At 44.8% G+C, this 18,409-nt stretch overlaps 1 protein-coding gene across 2 annotated transcripts in view; it reads right to left on the bottom strand.

The window, feature by feature from the left end:
* Window positions 1–18,039, bottom strand: part of LOC128687505 (T-cell leukemia homeobox protein 2-like) — a 258,367-nt gene extending 240,328 nt beyond the window's left edge. For both annotated transcript variants that reach the window (XM_070083947.1, XM_070083946.1), the window contains exon 1: window positions 17,109–18,039. In XM_070083947.1, the coding sequence (XP_069940048.1) occupies window positions 17,109–17,862 (754 nt within the window). In that variant the 5' untranslated portion in view covers window positions 17,863–18,039. The remainder of the gene's footprint in view (window positions 1–17,108) is intronic.
* Window positions 18,040–18,409: the final 370 nt, after the last annotated feature.

Consider the following 18,409-nt stretch of genomic DNA (forward strand, 5'->3'; position numbering starts at 1 on the left):
GCAAGTGGAGAGAGTAACAGGAGTTGAATGGGAAAAGCCAGACTATAAAAGAGGGGACTACATAGGTTTGAGGAACTTCCTGCAGGAGGTCCCGTGGGACAGAGAACTGGCAGGAAAGCCAGTAAATGAAATGATGGAATATGTAACAACAAAATGCAAGGAGGCAGTGGAAAGGTTTATTCCCAAGGGCAACAGAAACAATGGGAAGACCAGAACGAGCCCATGGTTTACCCGACGGTGTAAGGAGGCAATGGAGGAGAATGGAAAAGGTACAGAAGGCAGAGAACATATGAAAATAGGGAGATTAGTCGCAGAGCCAGGAACGAGTATGCACAGGTAAGGAGGAACGCCCAACGACATTATGAAAATAACATAGCATTGAAAGTCAAGACTGACCCGAAACTGTTGTATAGCCACATCAGGAGGAAGACAACAGTCAAAGATCAGGTGAACAGACTGAGGACAGAAGGTGGAGAACTCACAAGAAATGATCAGGAGGTATGTGAGGAGCTAAACAGGAGATTTCAGGAAGTTTTTACAGTAGAGACAGGAAGGGCTCTGGGAAGACAGCACAGAAGGGAACATCAAGAGGGAATAGACCAACAAGTGTTGGATGACATACGAACAACCGAGGAGGAGGCGCAGAAGCTGCTAAGTGACCTTGATACCTCAAAGGCGATGGGACAGGACAACATCTCCCCGTGGGTCCTTAGAGAAGGAGCAGAGATGCTATGCGTGCCCCTAACCACAATCTTCAACACATCCCTTGAAACTGGGCAACTATCTGAGAAATGGAAGGCAGCAAATGTAGTCCCAATATTTAAGAAAGGAAACAGAAACGAGGCATTCAACTACAGACCTGTATCTCTGACTTGTATAGTATGCAAAGTCATGGAGAAGATTATCAGGAGGAGAGTGGTGGAACACCTGGAAAGGAACAAGATTATAAATGAAAACCAGCATGGGTTCATGGAAGGCAAATCCTGTGTCACAAACCCTCTGGAGTTTTATGACAAGGCAACAGAAGTAAGACACGAGAGAGAGGGGTGGGTTGATTGCATTTTCCTGGACTGCAGGAAGGCCTTTGACACAGTTCCTCACAAGAGATTAGTGCAGAAGCTGGAGGATCAGGCGCGTATAACAGGGAGGACACTGCAATGGATCATGGAATACCTCACATGGTACTTGAAGAGGTATCACAATGGGCGCCTGTGACGAGCGGGGTCCCACAGGGGTCAGTTCTAGGACCAGTGCTATTTTTGATATATGTGAACGACATGATGGAAGGAATAGACTCTGAAGTGTCCCTATTCGCAGATGATGTGAAGTTGATGAGAAGAATTAAATCGGATGAGGATGAGGCAGGACTGCAAAGAGACCTGGACAGGCTGGACACGTGGTCCAGAAACTGGCTTCTCAAATTCAACTCTGCCAAATGCAAAGTCATGAAGATTGGGGAGGGGCAAAGAAGACCGCAGACAGAGTATAGGCTAGGTGGACAAAGACTACAGACCTCACTCAGGGAGAAAGATCTTGGGGTGACCATAACACCGAGCACGTCACTTGAGGCACACATCAACCAAATAACCGCTGCAGCATACGGGCGCCTGGCAAACCTGAGAATAGCGTTCCAATACCTTAATAAGGAATCGTTCAAGACACTGTACACTGTGTATGTTAGGCCCATACTGGAGTATGCAGCACCAGTCTGGAACCCACACCTGGTCAAGCACGTCAAGAAGTTAGAGAAAGAACAAAGGTTTGCAACAAGGCTAGTCCCAGAGCTCAGGGGAATGTCGTACGAGGAAAGGTTGAGGGAAATCGGACTGACGACACTGGAGGACAGAAGGGTCAGGGGAGACATGATAACGACATACAAGATACTGCGGGGAATAGACAAGGTGGACAGAGATAGGATGTTCCAGAGAGGGGACACAGGGACAAGGGGTCACAACTGGAAGCTGAAGACTCAGACGAGTCACAGGGACGTTAGGAAGTATTTCTTCAGTCATAGAGTTGTCAGCAAGTGGAATAGCCTAGCAAGTGAAGTAGTGGAGGCAGGAACCATACATAGTTTTAAGAAGAGGTATGACCAAGCTCAGGAAGCAGAGAGAGAGAGGACCCAGTAGCGATCAGTGAAGAGTCGGGGCCAGGAGCTGAGTTTCGACCCCGCAACCACAATTAGGTGAGTAAACACACACACACACACACACACACACACACACAACACACACAAATATTAAGTACATACAAAAATAATAACGGGGAATATTCTTCAAAATATTATCATGGACATAAAAAAAAATATTTTTTTTTGTACAACTTTAAGTTTAATATTAACTGTAAATATTACTTCTTTTTTTTGAGTGAACATGAGTTTACTGATGTAGTGAGGATAGTGAAGTTAGTGAGGATAGTGAAGTTAGTGAGGATAGTGTAGTGAAGTTAGTGAGGATAGTGAAGTTAGTGAGGATAGTGTAGTGAGGATAGTGAAGTTAGTGAGGATAGTGAAGTTAGTGAGGATAGTGTAGTGAGGATAGTGAAGTTAGTGAGGATAGTGAAGTTAGTGAGGATAGTGTAGTGAGGATAGTGAAGTTAGTGAGGATAGTGAAGTTAGTGAGGATAGTGAAGTTAGTGAGGATAGTGAAGTTAGTGAGGATAGTGTAGTGAAGTTAGTGAGGATAGTGTAGTGAAGTTAGTGAGGATAGTGAAGTTAGTGAGGATAGTGAAGTTAGTGAGGATAGTGAAGTTAGTGAGGATAGTGTAGTGAGGATAGTGAAGTTAGTGAGGATAGTGTAGTGAGAATAGTGAAGTTAGTGAGGATAGTGAAGTTAGTGAGGATAGTGTAGTGAAAATAGTGAAGTTAGTGAGGATAGTGAAGTTAGTGAGGATAGTGAAGTTAGTGAGGATAGTGTAGTGAGGATAGTGAAGTTAGTGAGGATAGTGTAGTGAGGATAGTGAAGTTAGTGAGGATAGTCAAGTTAGTGAGGATAGTGTAGTGAGGATAGTGAAGTTAGTGAGGATAGTGTAGTGAGGATAGTGAAGTTAGTGAGGATAGTGAAGTTAGTGAGGATAGTGTAGTGAGGATAGTGAAGTTAGTGAGGATAGTGAAGTTAGTGAGGATAGTGTAGTGAGGATAGTGAAGTTAGTGAGGATAGTGTAGTGAGGATAGTGAAGTTAGTGAGGATAGTGAAGTTAGTGAGGATAATGTAGTGAGGATAGTGAAGTTAGTGAGGATAGTGAAGTTAGTGAGGATAGTGTAGTGAGGATAGTGAAGTTAGTGAGGATAGTGAAGTTAGTGAGGATAGTGTAGTGAGGATAGTGAAGTTAGTGAGGATAGTGAAGTTAGTGAGGATAGTGTAGTGAGGATAGTGAAGTTAGTGAGGATAGTGTAGTGAGGATAGTGTAGTGAGGATAGTGAAGTTAGTGAGGATAGTGTAGTGAGGATAGTGAAGTTAGTGAGGATAGTGTAGTGAGGATAGTGAAGTTAGTGAGGATAGTGAAGTTAGTGAGTATAGTGTAGTGAGGATAGTGAAGTTAGTGAGGATAGTGAAGTTAGTGAGGATAGTGTAGTGAGGATAGTGAAGTTAGTGAGTATAGTGTAGTGAGGATAGTGAAGTTAGTGAGGATAGTGTAGTGAGGATATTGAAGTTAGTGAGGATAGTGAAGTTAGTGAGGATAGTGAAGTTAGTGAGGATAGTGAAGTTAGTGAGGATAGTGAATTTAGTGAGGATAGTGAAGTTAGTGAGGATAGTGTAGTGAGGATAGTGAAGTTAGTGAGGATAGTGAAGTTAGTGAGGATAGTGAAGTTAGTGAGGATAGTGAAGTTAGTGAGGATAGTGTAGTGAGGATAGTGAAGTTAGTGAGGATAGTGAAGTTAGTGAGGATAGTGTAGTGAGGATAGTGAAGTTAGTGAGGATAGTGTAGTGAGGATAGTGAAGTTAGTGAGGATAGTGAAGTTAGTGAGGATAGTGTAGTGAGGATAGTGAAGTTAGTGAGGATAGTGTAGTGAGGATAGTGAAGTTAGTGAGGATAGTGTAGTGAGGATAGTGAAGTTAGTGAGGATAGTGAAGTTAGTGAGGATAGTGAAGTTAGTGAGGATAGTGTAGTGAGGATAGTGAAGTTAGTGAGGATAGTGAAGTTAGTGAGGATAGTGTAGTGAGGATAGTGAAGTTAGTGAGGATAGTGAAGTTAGTGAGGATAGTGAAGTTAGTGAGGATAGTGTAGTGAGGATAGTGAAGTTAGTGAGGATAGTGAAGTTAGTGAGAATAGTGAAGTTAGTGAGGATAGTGTAGTGAGGATAGTGAAGTTAGTGAGGATAGTGAAGTTAGTGAGGATAGTGAAGTTAGTGAGGATAGTGTAGTGAGGATAGTGAAGTTAGTGAGGATAGTGTAGTGAGGATAGTGAAGTTAGTGAGGATAGTGTAGTGAGGATAGTGAAGTTAGTGAGGATAGTGTAGTGAGGATAGTGAAGTTAGTGAGGATAGTGTAGTGAGGATAGTGAAGTTAGTGAGGATAGTGAAGTTAGTGAGGATAGTGTAGTGAGGATAGTGAAGTTAGTGAGGATAGTGAAGTTAGTGAGGATAGTGTAGTGAGGATAGTGAAGTTAGTGAGGATAGTGTAGTGAGGATAGTGAAGTTAGTGAGTATAGTGAAGTTAGTGAGGATAGTGAAGTTAGTGAGGATAGTGAAGTTAGTGAGGATAGTGAAGTTAGTGAGGATAGTGAAGATAGTGAGGATAGTGAAGATAGTGACTGGATAGTGAAGATAGTGAGTGTGGATAGTGAAGATAGTGACTGTGGATAGTGAAGATAGTGAGTGTGGATAGTGAAGATAGTGAGTGTGGATAGTGAAGATAGTGAGTGTGGATAGTGAAGATAGTGAGTGTGGATAGTGAAGATAGTGACTGGGATAGTGAAGATAGTGACTGTGGATAGTGAAGATAGTGAGGATAGTGATGATAGTGAGTATAGTGAAGATAGTGAGGATAGTGAGTATAGTGAAGTTAGTGAGGATAGTGAAGTTAGTGAGGATAGTGAAGTTAGTGAGGATAGTGAAGATACTGAAGATAATGAAGATAGTGAGGACAGTGAAGATAGGAAGGGATAATGAAGATAGGAAGGGATAGTGAAGATAAGAAGGAATAGTGAAGATACGAAGGGATAGTGAGGATAGTGAAGATAGGAGGGGTAGTGAAGATAGGTAGGAAGGGATAGTGAGGATAGGTAGTTAGGAAGGGATAATGAAGATAGGTAGGTAGGCAGGGAGAGATAGATAGTGAAGATAGGTAGATAGGAAGGGATAGTGAAGATAGGTAGTTAGGGAGGGATAGTGAAGATAGGTAGGTAGGAAAGGATAGATAGTGAAGATAGGTAGGGAGGGATGGTGAAGATAGGTAGGTAGGGAGGGATAGTGAAGATAGGTAAGTAGGGAGAGATAGTGAAGATAGATAGGGATGAATAGTGAAGATAGGTAGGTAGGGAGATATAATGATGATAGGTAGGTAGGGAGAGATAGTGAAGATAGGTAGGTAGGGATGGATAGTGAAGATAGGTAGGTGGGGAGGGATAGTGAAGATAGGTAGGTAGGGAGGGATAGTGAAGATAGGTAGATAGGGAGGGATAGTGAAGATAGGTAAGTAGGAAAGAATAGTGAAGATAGGTAGGGAGGGATGGTGAAGATAGGTAGGTGGGGAGGGGTCTTGAAGACAGCCAGGGGTCTTGAAGATAGCTAGGAGCCTTGAAGACAACTAGGGGTCTTGAAGACAGCCAGGGGTCTTGAAGATAGCTAGGAGCCTTGAAGACAACCAGGGGTCTTGAAGACAACCAGGGGTCTTGAAGACAGCCAGGGGTCTTGAAGACAGCCAGGGGTCTTGAAGACAACCAGGGGTCTTGAAAGCAACCAGGGGTTTTGAAGACAACCAGGGGTCTTGAAGATAGCCAGGGGTCTTGAAGATAGGTAGGAGCCTTGAAGACAACCAGGGGTCTTGAAGACAACCAGGGATCTTGAAGACAACCAGGGGTCTTGAAGACAACCAGGGGTCTTGAAGATAGCCAGGGGTCTTGAAGATAGGTAGGAGCCTTGAAGACAACCAGGGGTCTTGAAGACAACCAGGGATCTTGAAGACAACCAGGGGCCTTAAAGACAACCAGGGGCCTTGAAGACATCCAGGGGTCTTGAAGACAACCAGGGGTCTTGAAGACAACCAGGGGTCTTGAAGACAACCAGGGGTCTTGAAGACAGCAATGGGTCTTGATAACACCTAGGCGCCTTTTGGTTATGTCTTATATATGCTGGGAGGCTGTGGAACAGTCTTGGGCCCCTGATACTTACGTTGTCTTTTAGTGTTCTCATGGCGCCCCTACTTTTCATTGGGAAGATGTTGCAGATTCTGCAGTCTTATGCTTTCGTAGGGAGTGATTTCTGTCTGCACATCTGGGACCTGTCACCGCTAGGATTTTCCAGGTGTAAATTATGATTCGCTGTAAGGAGTACAGGTCAAGGGACTTCAAATGTTTCCGGTAATTAAAGTTCTTGACTGAACTTATACGAGCAGTGAAAGTTCTCTGTACATTCTCCAGATCTGTAATTTCACCTTCCTTGAAAGAGATCGTTAGTGTACATCAGTATTCCAGCCTAGAGAGAACATTTGACTTATCTGTTGTTTTGAAGGTTCTCATTATTCATCCTATCATTTTCCTCGCAGTTGTGATAGTGACATTGTTGTGATCCTTGAAGATGAGATTCTCTGACATTATCACTCCCAAACCATACCCCGGCCGGGATTGAACCCGCGGTCAGAGAGTCTCAAAACTCCAGCCCGTCGCGTTAGCCACTAGACCAGCTAGAGTTCGTCACGGCCACGCTAGCTGGAGATTCGTCTGTAAAAAACTTGCATTTGTGGTCACAGATGTGCCTGTGCTAACCTTCCTATGGTGTAGAAATATACCTAGTTGGACGAATCTTATTGTGGCTAGCTGGTCTAGTGGCTAACGCGACGGGCTGGAGTTTTGAGACTCTCTGACCGCGGGTTCAATCCCGGCCGGGGTATGGTTTGTTTGCAATCGTGTCATTACGATTTCGTGAGTCATTATCACTCCCAGTTCCTTTACATTAAATTTCCACTCTATTGTTTTGTTAGAATTTGTTTTATACTCCGATGTAACTTTTTATTTCCTGGAGTTTTCCTCACCGGAGTAGCTGGAATTTGTCCTGATTGAAGTTCAAATTGTTTTCTGAGGCCCATTTGAAGACTTGATTTATATCCGCTTGGAGATTTGCAGTGTCTTCTATGGATAACACTGTTAAGCAAATTCTGGTATCGTCGGAATAGGACACGGTACTACGGTTAACGTATGTCTGTCAGAAATGAGGATGAGGAACAGGATGGGAGCGAGTACTGTGCCTTGTGGAACAGAGCTTTTAGCTGTGGTCGCCTCAGACTTTACTCTGTTTACTATTACTCTTTGTGTTCTATTTGTTAGGAAGTTACAGATCCATCTACCAACTTTTCTGTTATTCCTTTATCACGCATTTTGTGCGCTATTACACCATGGTCACACTTGTCGAAGGCTTTCGCAAAGTCTGTGTATACTACATCTGTATTCTGTGTGTTCTCCAGTGCATCCAAGTAGTGGTCCAGTAGTTGTGAGAGGCAGGAGCGACCATCCAAGACCATGTCATAGTGGTCCAGTAGTTGTGAGAGGCAGGAGCGACCATCCAAGACCATGTCATAGTGGTCCAGTAGTTGTGAGAGGGAGGAGCGACCATCCAAGACCATGTCATAGTGGTCCAGTAGTTGTGAGAGGGAGGAGCGACCATCCAACACCATGTCATAGTGCTCCAGTAGTTGTGGGAGGCAGGAACGACCATCCAAGACCATGTCATAGTGCTCCAGTAGTTGTTAGAGGCAGGAACGACCATCCAAGATCATGTCATAGTGCTCCAGTAGTTGTGAGAGGCAGGAACGACCATCCAAGACCATGTCATAGTGCTCCAGTAGTTGTTAGAGGCAGGAACGACCATCCAAGATCATGTCATAGTGCTCCAGTAGTTGTGAGAGGCAGGAACGACCATCCAAGACCATGTCATAGTGGTTCAGTAGTTGTGAGAGGCAGGAGCGACCATCCAAGACCATGTCATGGTGGTCCAGTAGTTGTGAGAGGGAAGAGCGACCATCCAAGACCATGTCATAGTGCTCCAGTAGTTGTGAGAGGCAGGAACGACCATCCAAGACCATGTCATAGTGCTCCAGTAGTTGAGAGGCAGGAGCGACCATCCAAGACCATGTCATAGTGGCCCAGTAGTTGTGAGAGGCAGGAGCGACCATCCAGGACCATGTCATAGTGGTCCAGTAGTTGTGAGAGGCAGGAACGACCATCCAAGACCATGTCATAGTGCTCCAGTAGTTGTTAGAGGCAGGAACGACCATCCAAGACCATGTCATAGTGGTCCAGTAGTTGTTAGAGGCAGGAACGACCATCCAAGACCATGTCATAGTGGTCCAGTAGTTGTTAGAGGCAGGAACGACCATCCAAGACCATGTCATAGTGGTCCAGTAGTTGTGAGAGGCAGGAGCGACCATCCAAGACCATGTCATAGTGGTCCAGTAGTTGTGAGAGGGAGGAGCGACCATCCAAGATCATGTCATAGTGGTCCAGTAGTTGTTAGAGGCAGGAACGACCATCCAAGACCATGTCATAGTGGTCCAGTAGTTGTGAGAGGCAGGAGCAACCATCCAAGACCATGTCATAGTGGTCCAGTAGTTGTGAGAGGCAGGAGCGACCATCCAAGATCATGTCATAGTGGTCCAGTAGTTGTTAGAGGCAGGAACGACCATCCAAGACCATGTCATAGTGGTCCAGTAGTTGTGAGAGGCAGGAGCGACCATCCAAGACCATGTCATAGTGCTCCAGTAGTTGTGAGAGGCAGGAGCGACCATCCAAGATCATGTCATAGTGGTCCAGTAGTTGTGAGAGGCAGGAGCAACCATCCAAGACCATGTCATAGTGGTCCAGTAGTCGTGAGAGGGAGGAGCGACCATCCAAGACCATGTCATAGTGGTCCAGTAGTTGTGAGAGGCAGGAGCGACCATCCAAGACCATGTCATAGTGGTCCAGTAGTTGTGAGAGGCAGGAACGACCATCCAAGACCATGTCATAGTGGCCCAGTAGTTGTGAGAGGCAGGAGCGACCATCCAGGACCATGTCATAGTGGTCCAGTAGTTGTGAGAGGCAGGAGCGACCATCCAAGACCATGTCATAGTGGTCCAGTAGTTGTGAGAGGCAGGAACGACCATCCAAGATCATGTCATAGTGGTCCAGTAGTTGTGAGAGGCAGGAACGACCATCCAAGACCATGTCATAGTGGTCCAGTAGTTGTGAGAGGCAGGAGCAACCATCCAAGACCATGTCATAGTGGTCCAGTAGTTGTGAGAGGCAGGAACGACCATCCAAGACCATGTCATAGTGGTCCAGTAGTTGTGAGAGGCAGGAGCAACCATCCAAGACCATGTCATAGTGGTCCAGTAGTTGTGAGAGGCAGGAACGACCATCCAAGATCATGTCATAGTGGTCCAGTAGTTGTGAGAGGCAGGAACGACCATCCAAGACCATGTCATAGTGGTCCAGTAGTTGTGAGAGGCAGGAGCAACCATCCAAGACCATGTCATAGTGGTCCAGTAGTTGTGAGAGGCAGGAACGACCATCCAAGACCATGTCATAGTGGTCCAGTAGTTGTGAGAGGCAGGAGCAACCATCCAAGACCATGTCATAGTGGTCCAGTAGTTGTGAGAGGCAGGAACGACCATCCAAGACCATGTCATAGTGGTCCAGTAGTTGTGAGAGGCAGGAGCGACCATCCAAGACCATGTCATAGTGGTCCAGTAGTTGTGAGAGGCAGGAGCGACCATCCAAGACCATGTCATAGTGGTCCAGTAGTTGTTAGAGGCAGGAACGACCATCCAAGACCATGTCATAGTGGTCCAGTAGTTGTGAGAGGGAGGAGCGACCATCCAAGACCATGTCATAGTGGTCCAGTAGTTGTGAGAGGCAGGAACGACCATCCAAGACCATGTCATAGTGGTGCAGTAGTTGTGAGAGGCAGGAGCGACCATCCAAGACCATGTCATAGTGGTCCAGTAGTTGTGAGAGGCAGGAGCGACCATCCAAGACCATGTCATAGTGGTCCAGTAGTTGTGAGAGGCAGGAGCAACCATCCAAGACCATGTCATAGTGGTCCAGTAGTTGTGAGAGGCAGAAGCGACCATCCAAGACCATGTCATAGTGGTCCAGTAGTTGTGAGAGGCAGGAGCGACCATCCAAGACCATGTCATAGTGGTCCAGTAGTTGTGAGAGGCAGGAGCGACCATCCAAGACCATGTCATAGTGGTCCAGTAGTTGTGAGAGGCAGGAGCAACCATCCAAGACCATGTCATAGTGGTCCAGTAGTTGTGAGAGGCAGGAGCAACCATCCAAGACCATGTCATAGTGGTCCAGTAGTTGTGAGAGGCAGGAACGACCATCCAAGACCATGTCATAGTGGTCCAGTAGTTGTGAGAGGCAGGAGCAACCATCCAAGACCATGTCATAGTGGTCCAGTAGTTGTGAGAGGCAGGAACGACCATCCAAGACCATGTCATAGTGGTCCAGTAGTTGTGAGAGGCAGGAGCGACCATCCAAGACCATGTCATAGTGGTCCAGTAGTTGTGAGAGGCAGGAACGACCATCCAAGACCATGTCATAGTGGTCCAGTAGTTGTGAGAGGCAGGAACGACCATCCAAGACCATGTCATAGTGGTCCAGTAGTTGTGAGAGGCAGGAACAACCATCCAAGACCATGTCATAGTGGTCCAGTAGTTGTGAGAGGCAGGAACGATCATCCAAGACCATGTCATAGTGGTCCAGTAGTTGTGAGAGGCAGGAACGATCATCCAAGACCATGTCATAGTGGTCCAGTAGTTGTGAGAGGCAGGAACGACCATCCAAGACCATGTCATAGTGGTCCAGTAGTTGTGAGAGGCAGGAGCGACCATCCAAGACCATGTCATAGTGGTCCAGTAGTTGTGAGAGGCAGGAACGACCATCCAAGACCATGTCATAGTGGTCCAGTAGTTGTGAGAGTCAGGAGCGACCATCCATGACCATGTCATAGTGGTCCAGTAGTTGTGAGAGGCAGGAGCGACCATCCAAGACCATGTCATAGTGGTCCAGTAGTTGTGAGAGGCAGGAACGACCATCCAAGACCATGTCATAGTGGTCCAGTAGTTGTGAGAGTCAGGAGCGACCATCCATGACCATGTCATAGTGGTCCAGTAGTTGTGAGAGGCAGGAACGACCATCCAAGACCATGTCATAGTGGTCCAGTAGTTGTGAGAGGCAGGAACGACCATCCAAGACCATGTCATAGTGGTCCAGTAGTTGTGAGAGGCAGGAGCGACCATCCAAGACCATGTCATAGGTAAGGATATATATCAAGAATAGGTAGTAAAAGATTAAAAATGGGGGATAGGTAGGTAGGTAAGGATTGCGGGAATAGGTAGGTAGATGTGGATATCGGGGATAGGTAGGTAGGGATAGATAGCGGTGATAGAAGAGATAGATGTCTGGGATAGATAGCTGGAATAGGTAGGTAGGAAGTGATAGCGGGAATAGGTAGGTAGAAAGGGATAGATAGCGAAGATAGGTAGGAAAGAAAGGATAGCGAGGATAGGTAGGAAGGGATAGATAACAAGGATAGATGGGTAAGAATGGATAGATGGCAGGGATATGTAGGTAGGAAAAGATAAATAGCAGGGATAGGTAAAAAGGAACAGATAGCGGGGATAGCCGGGTAAGAAAGGATAGATAGCAGAGAATAGCTAGCGATGATAGATAAGTAGGAATGGATAGACAGTGGGAATACGTAAGTAGGAAAGGATAGAGGGGATAGATTACAATTAATGGATAGCAGTGATAGGTAATTAGAATAAAAAGCGGGGATAGATCAGAAGGGATGGATTAGAAGGAAGGGATAGAGAGTGGAGATAGAGAAGAATGGGTTGCTAACGGGGATAGATAGCGAGAGGAGGTAAGAACACACAGCAGAGATAGCCAAGAAGAGATAGATAGTGGGATAGGTAAGAAGGAATAGATAGCGGGATAGGTAAGAAGGAATTGATAGCAGGATAGGTAAGAAGGAATAGGTAGCGGGGATAGGTAAGAAGGAATAGATAACTGGGATAAGTAACAAGGAATAGATAGCGTGGACAGGCAAGAAGGGATAGATAGCGGGGATAGGCAAGAAAGGATAGATAGCGGAGATAGGCATGAAAGGATAGATAGCGGGGATAGGCATGAAAGGATATATAGCGGGGATAGGCAAGAAAGGATAGATAGTGGGGATAGGCAAGAAAGGATAGATAGCGGGGATAGGCAAGAAAGGATATATAGCGGGGATAGGCAAGAAAGGATAGATAGCGGGGATAGGCAAGAAAGGATAGATAGCGGGGATAGGCAAGAAGGGATAGATAGCATGGATAGGAAACAGAGGATAGATAGCGGGGATAGGCAAGAAGGGATAGATAGCGGGGATAGGCAAGAAAGGATAGATAGCGGGGATAGGCAAGAAAGGATAGATAGCGGGGATAGGCAAGAAAGGATAGATAGCGGGGATATGCAAGAAAGGATAGATAGCGGGGATAGATATCGGGGATAGGCAAGAAGGGATAGATAGCGGGGATAGGCAAGAAAGGATAGATAGCGGGGATAGGCAAGAAAGGATAGATAGCGGGGATAGGCAAGAAGGGATAGATAGCGGGGATAGGCAAGAAAGGATAAATAGCGGGGATAGGCAAGAAAGGATAGATAGCGGGGATAGGCAAGAAAGGATAGATAGCGGGGATAGGCAAGAAAGGATAAATAGCGGGGATAGGCAAGAAAGGATAAATAGCGGGGATAGGCAAGAAGGGATAGATAGCATGGATAGGAAAGAGAGGATAGATAGCGGGGATAGGCAAGAAGGGATAGATAGCGGGGATAGGCAAAAAGGGATAGATAGCGGGGATAGGCAAGAAGGATAGATAGCGGGGATAGGCAAGAAGGGATAGATAGCATGGATAGGAAAGAGAGGATAAATAGCGGGGATAGGCAAGAAGGGATAGATAGCGGGGATAGGCAAAAAGGGTTAGATAGCGGGGATAGGCAAGAAGGATAGATAGCGAGGATAGGCAAGAAGGATAGATAGCGGGGATAGGCAAGAAGAGATAGATAGCGGGGATAGGCAAGAAGGATAGATAGAGGGGATAGATAAGAGATGGATAACGAGGATAAAAAAAATGTAAGAAAATGATAGATAGCAATGATGGATAGATAGATAGGAAGGAGTAGACAGCAGGGATGAGTAGACTGAAGGACGGAGACCTAGCGGGGATACTGCTTTTGCTCATAACAATACTTGCTTTGTCAATATTTATATATATACATGCATATATATATATATATATATATATATATATCTATATATATATATATATATATATATATATATATATATATATATATATATTTAGACTGTAATATTTATGTACAACGTGAGAGATTCTTCTCTCAGTGTCACTGAGACGTGTATGTCTCTCAGTGTATATACACTGAGACGTGTATGTCTCTCAGTGTATATACACTGAGACGTGTATGTCTCTCAGTGTATATACACTGAGACGTGTATGTCTCTCAGTGTATATACACTGAGACGTGTATGTCTCTCAGTGTATATACACTGGCAGTTTACATTAATCGCTATTTTAGGTATTAAAGTATTGACTGGTGGTGTACAGGTGACATACAGTCTTAATGACCCTCCTGTAGTAGATAGACTTGAAACCCCAAGTAACCCAACCAACCAGGGGCTAACAACCAGGATACCACCTTAGGGTAATGCATAATACAACAGTTCAAAATAAATCGACGATACAGCGATAATTTATACATCAATATACGGCGATGACTGGAGTTGAAGTTTACGACATGTCAGTGGCGATTATTTACGTCAAGGCGACTTAACGCCTCCGATGTAGCATCTTACGAGTCTTGTAAAATACTACAGGCGTATCTTACAGGCGTATCTTACAGGCGTATCTTACAGGCGTATCTTACAGGCGTATCTTACAGGCGTATCTTACAGGCGTATCTTACAGGCGTATCTTACAGGCGTCTGAACAAGTCTTGAAGTTACAGAAGTTAGAAGAGACGTCAGTGTGTTTCTGTAATACAACTACAGATAGTTTGATCTCTTAGTTACAGCTGTTACAAGAGTTTTGAAAGAGTTACAGCTGTTACAAGAGTTTTGAAAGAGTTACAGCTGTTACAAGAGCTTTGAAAGAGTTACAGCTGTTACAAGAGCTTTGAAAGAGTTACAGCTGTTACAAGAGTTTTGAAAGAGTTACAGCTGTTACAAGAGTTTTGAAAGAGTTACAGCTGTTACAAGAGTTTTGAAAGAGTTACAGCTGTTACAAGAGTTTTGAAAGAGTTACAGATGTTACAAGAGCTTTGAAAGAGTTACAGATGTTACAAGAGTTTTGAAAGAGTTACAGCTGTTACAAGAGTTTTGAAAGAGTTACAGCTGTTACAAGAGTTTTGAAAGAGTTACAGCTGTTACAAGAGTTTTGAAAGAGTTACAGATGTTACAAGAGTTTTGAAAGAGTTATAGATGTTACAAGAGCTTTGAAAGAGTTACAGCTGTTACAAGAGTTTTGAAAGAGTTACAGCTGTTACAAGAGTTTTGAAAGAGTTACAGATGTTACAAGAGTTTTGAAAGAGTTACAGATGTTACAAGAGTTTTGAAAGAGTTACAGATGTTACAAGAGCTTTGAAAGAGTTACAGCTGTTACAAGAGTTTTGAAAGAGTTACAGATGTTACAAGAGTTTTGAAAGAGTTACAGCTGTTACAAGAGTTTTGAAAGAGTTACAGCTGTTACAAGAGTTTTGAAAGAGTTACAGATGTTACAAGAGTTTTGAAAGAGTTACAGATGTTACAAGAGTTTTGAAAGAGTTACAGATGTTACAAGAGTTTTGAAAGAGTTACAGCTGTTGCAAGAGTTTTGAAAGAGTTACAGATGTTACAAGAGTTTTGAAAGAGTTACAGCTGTTACAAGAGTTTTGAAAGAGTTACAGCTGTTACAAGAGTTTTGAAAGAGTTACAGATGTTACAAGAGGTTTGAAAGAGTTACAGCTGTTACAAGAGTTTTGAAAGAGTTATAGATGTTACAAGAGTTTTGAAAGAGTTATAGATGTTACAAGAGTTTTGAAAGAGTTACAGCTGTTACAAGAGTTTTGAAAGAGTTACAGCTGTTACAAGAGTTTTGAAAGAGTTACAGCTGTTACAAGAGTTTTGAAAGAGTTACAGCTGTTGCAAGAGTTTTGAAAGAGTTATAGATGTTACAAGAGTTTTGAAAGAGTTACAGCTGTTGCAAGAGTTTTGAAAGAGTTACAACTGTTACAAGAGTTTTGAAAGAGTTACAGATGTTACAAGAGCTTTGAAAGAGTTACAGCTGTTGCAAGAGTTTTGAAAGAGTTACAGATGTTACAAGAGCTTTGAAAGAGTTACAGATGTTACAAGAGTTTTGAAAGAGTTATAGATGTTACAAGAGTTTTGAAAGAGTTATAGATGTTACAAGAGTTTTGAAAGAGTTATAGATGTTACAAGAGTTTTGAAAGAGTTACAGCTGTTACAAGAGTTTTGAAAGAGTTACAGCTGTTACAAGAGTTTTGAAAGAGTTACAGCTGTTACAAGAGTTTTGAAAGAGTTACAGCTGTTGCAAGAGTTTTGAAAGAGTTATAGATGTTACAAGAGTTTTGAAAGAGTTACAGCTGTTGCAAGAGTTTTGAAAGAGTTACAGCTGTTGCAAGAGTTTTGAAAGAGTTATAGATGTTACAAGAGTTTTGAAAGAGTTACAGATGTTACAAGAGCTTTGAAAGAGTTACAGCTGTTACAAGAGTTTTAAAAGAGTTACAGATGTTACAAGAGCTTTGAAAGAGTTACAGATGTTACAAGAGTTTTGAAAGAGTTACAGCTGTTACAAGAGTTTTAAAAGAGTTACAGCTGTTACAAGAGCTTTGAAAGAGTTACAGATGTTACAAGAGTTTTGAAAGAGTTACAGATGTTACAAGAGTTTTGAAAGAGTTACAGATGTTACTGAAGCTTGAAAAGCAGACGTTTTAGTGATGCCATAAATAAAATCAATGGTGGGTGGAGTGGGTGGGCGTGAGGGTGGGTGTGAGAATGTGGGCGGAAAAGGTGAATGGAGAGGGTGGGTGGAGAGGATGGGCGTGAGAGTGGGTGTGAGAGGGTGGGCGTGAGGATGGGTGGAGAGGGTGGGCGGAGAAGGTGGATGGAGAGGGTAGATGGAGAGAGTGGGTGGTGAGGGTGGATGTGAGAGGGTGGGTGAGAGAGGGTGGGCTAGTGGGTGGTAAGGTCCCTTGGGTTTTTACGACCTTCCTATGAGGTGGTGGTTGTGGGTCGTCAATAATAATGTAATCCACCACCCCTTCGGCTACTGACCAAGTCTACTCATCTACTGACCAAGTCTACTCGTCTATTGGCGATGTTTTCCCGTCTACTGACGATGTTTTCTCCTCTACTGACGATGTTTTCTAGTCTACTGACCAAGTCTGCTTGTCTGCTGGCAAAGTCTTCTTGTCTGCTGAAGTCTACTTGCCTACTGACGAAGTCTACTTGTCTACCGGCGAGGGTCCGGGTTCGACTCCCAGCGAGGGTAAACATTGGGCGTGTTTCTTTACACCGGTTGTCTATGTTCACCCATCAGTAAAATGGGCACCTGGGAGTTAGTGGACTGGTGTGGGTCGCATCCTGGGACAAAACTGACCTAATTTGCGGGAAATGCTCAGCATAACAAGTGGTTTTCTATATAGTAGTATGTCAGTGATGTCAGCTGTGGTCTGTATACCTTGTACATGTACTGGTAGTAAATAAAAATATTATTGACCATGTTTACTCGTCCACTGACCAAGTCTACTCGTCTATTACCGATGTTTTCTCATCTACTGACAAAATCTACTTATCTACTGATAAAGTTAACAGTAAAGTAACTTTTTTATCTACTTATCTATCATCTTACCTGTTATGGGAGCCAGGGCTGACAGATGGTGCGCCATGGCAGCTGTACGTTCTAGAGGTGTCAGTCCTGCCAACCATGGTAGTGGGCTGGCACCCATGTGGGGCAGCATGGCACCTAGAGCAGTGCCAGGACCCACGCCTCCCACCGAGGGCCTGTGGGCTGGCACTCTGATAACACTTCCTGGCCCTGATATATGCGGGAGGGAGGCCTGAGAGGTTAGGCCTGCGGCCACGGCCGCAGCTGCGGCGCTCATAGGCGGCATGAGGTTGAAATGCGGCAGTAAGCCGCTAGTGCCCATGAAGGGCATGTGTGTGTAGGTGAACGGCTGGAAGGGCCGGGCATCGTTCTCCTCGTCTTCGGGTTCACTGCCGGCGCAACTTAGCGTCTCACGTTCCCGTTCACTGTCTCTCTCACACCGTTCACTGTTTCTATCACTATGGTGGCTGCGGCGTTCTAAATCGCCGCAGCCGCCTTCAAACTCACGTTCCGACTCACTGCCCTCCTCCAGGAGGCGGTGTCGGAGCGCCGCCGCTCGTCCGGACGACTCCAACAGCGACGATATGCTGAACGACAGCCTTCCGTGGCCCTTAGGACTTCGCGGGTCGCCATGACGAGGGTGTAAGGGCTCATCCCTGCTCAGGTCCAGCGGGGAGCTACTCCGAGCTCTACCTGGGGAAGGCGCCCGTGAACCCTCCCTGCTGGAAACCCCGTCAACAGTTATTTCCTCGTGGTCTTCTGCTGACATTGCGGTCATGGTGGTCGGCGGCCGCTCCTGCTGTCTTCTGCTACTACCGCACACCTCCAGCTAATCTGTATTCTCCATTACCAATGTCCTCTTGAGCTCGCAACATCCTGCCATCTTGGCATGCAGCCGCGCTTACGACACCATTAAAATCACAACTGACATAACAAGATTTACCCTCACTACAAGCCGAACTCAAACACGGAATGCATCAAATCTATCTTTCAGGAGCCATTTTCCTTCAGCCAGCCAGGATTGGCTGAGAGCTAAGCCCCTCCCAGACTTCCCATTGGCTGGCTGGATGCTGGCCCCACCCACCACGTAGCTTGTTCATATTGGTAAGCGAATTATGGCCTACTGAACTATAATTAGAGTAAATTACATCAAGATATTAATTCAGTTCATTCCATGCTGAGAAAATACTAGGAGTGAGCGTAATTTAATGAAAATGGGTGACTACTTGGACCTAAAGGGCCAATCATTTTGAAATTCTCCCGAATTTCGTTGGCAACTTCAATTAACTACCTGGAACTTCTATAACCAGTTCTCTAATTACCTG

This window comes from Cherax quadricarinatus, chromosome 11 (assembly GCF_038502225.1).
Source record: "Cherax quadricarinatus isolate ZL_2023a chromosome 11, ASM3850222v1, whole genome shotgun sequence".
NCBI lineage: Eukaryota > Metazoa > Arthropoda > Malacostraca > Decapoda > Parastacidae > Cherax > Cherax quadricarinatus.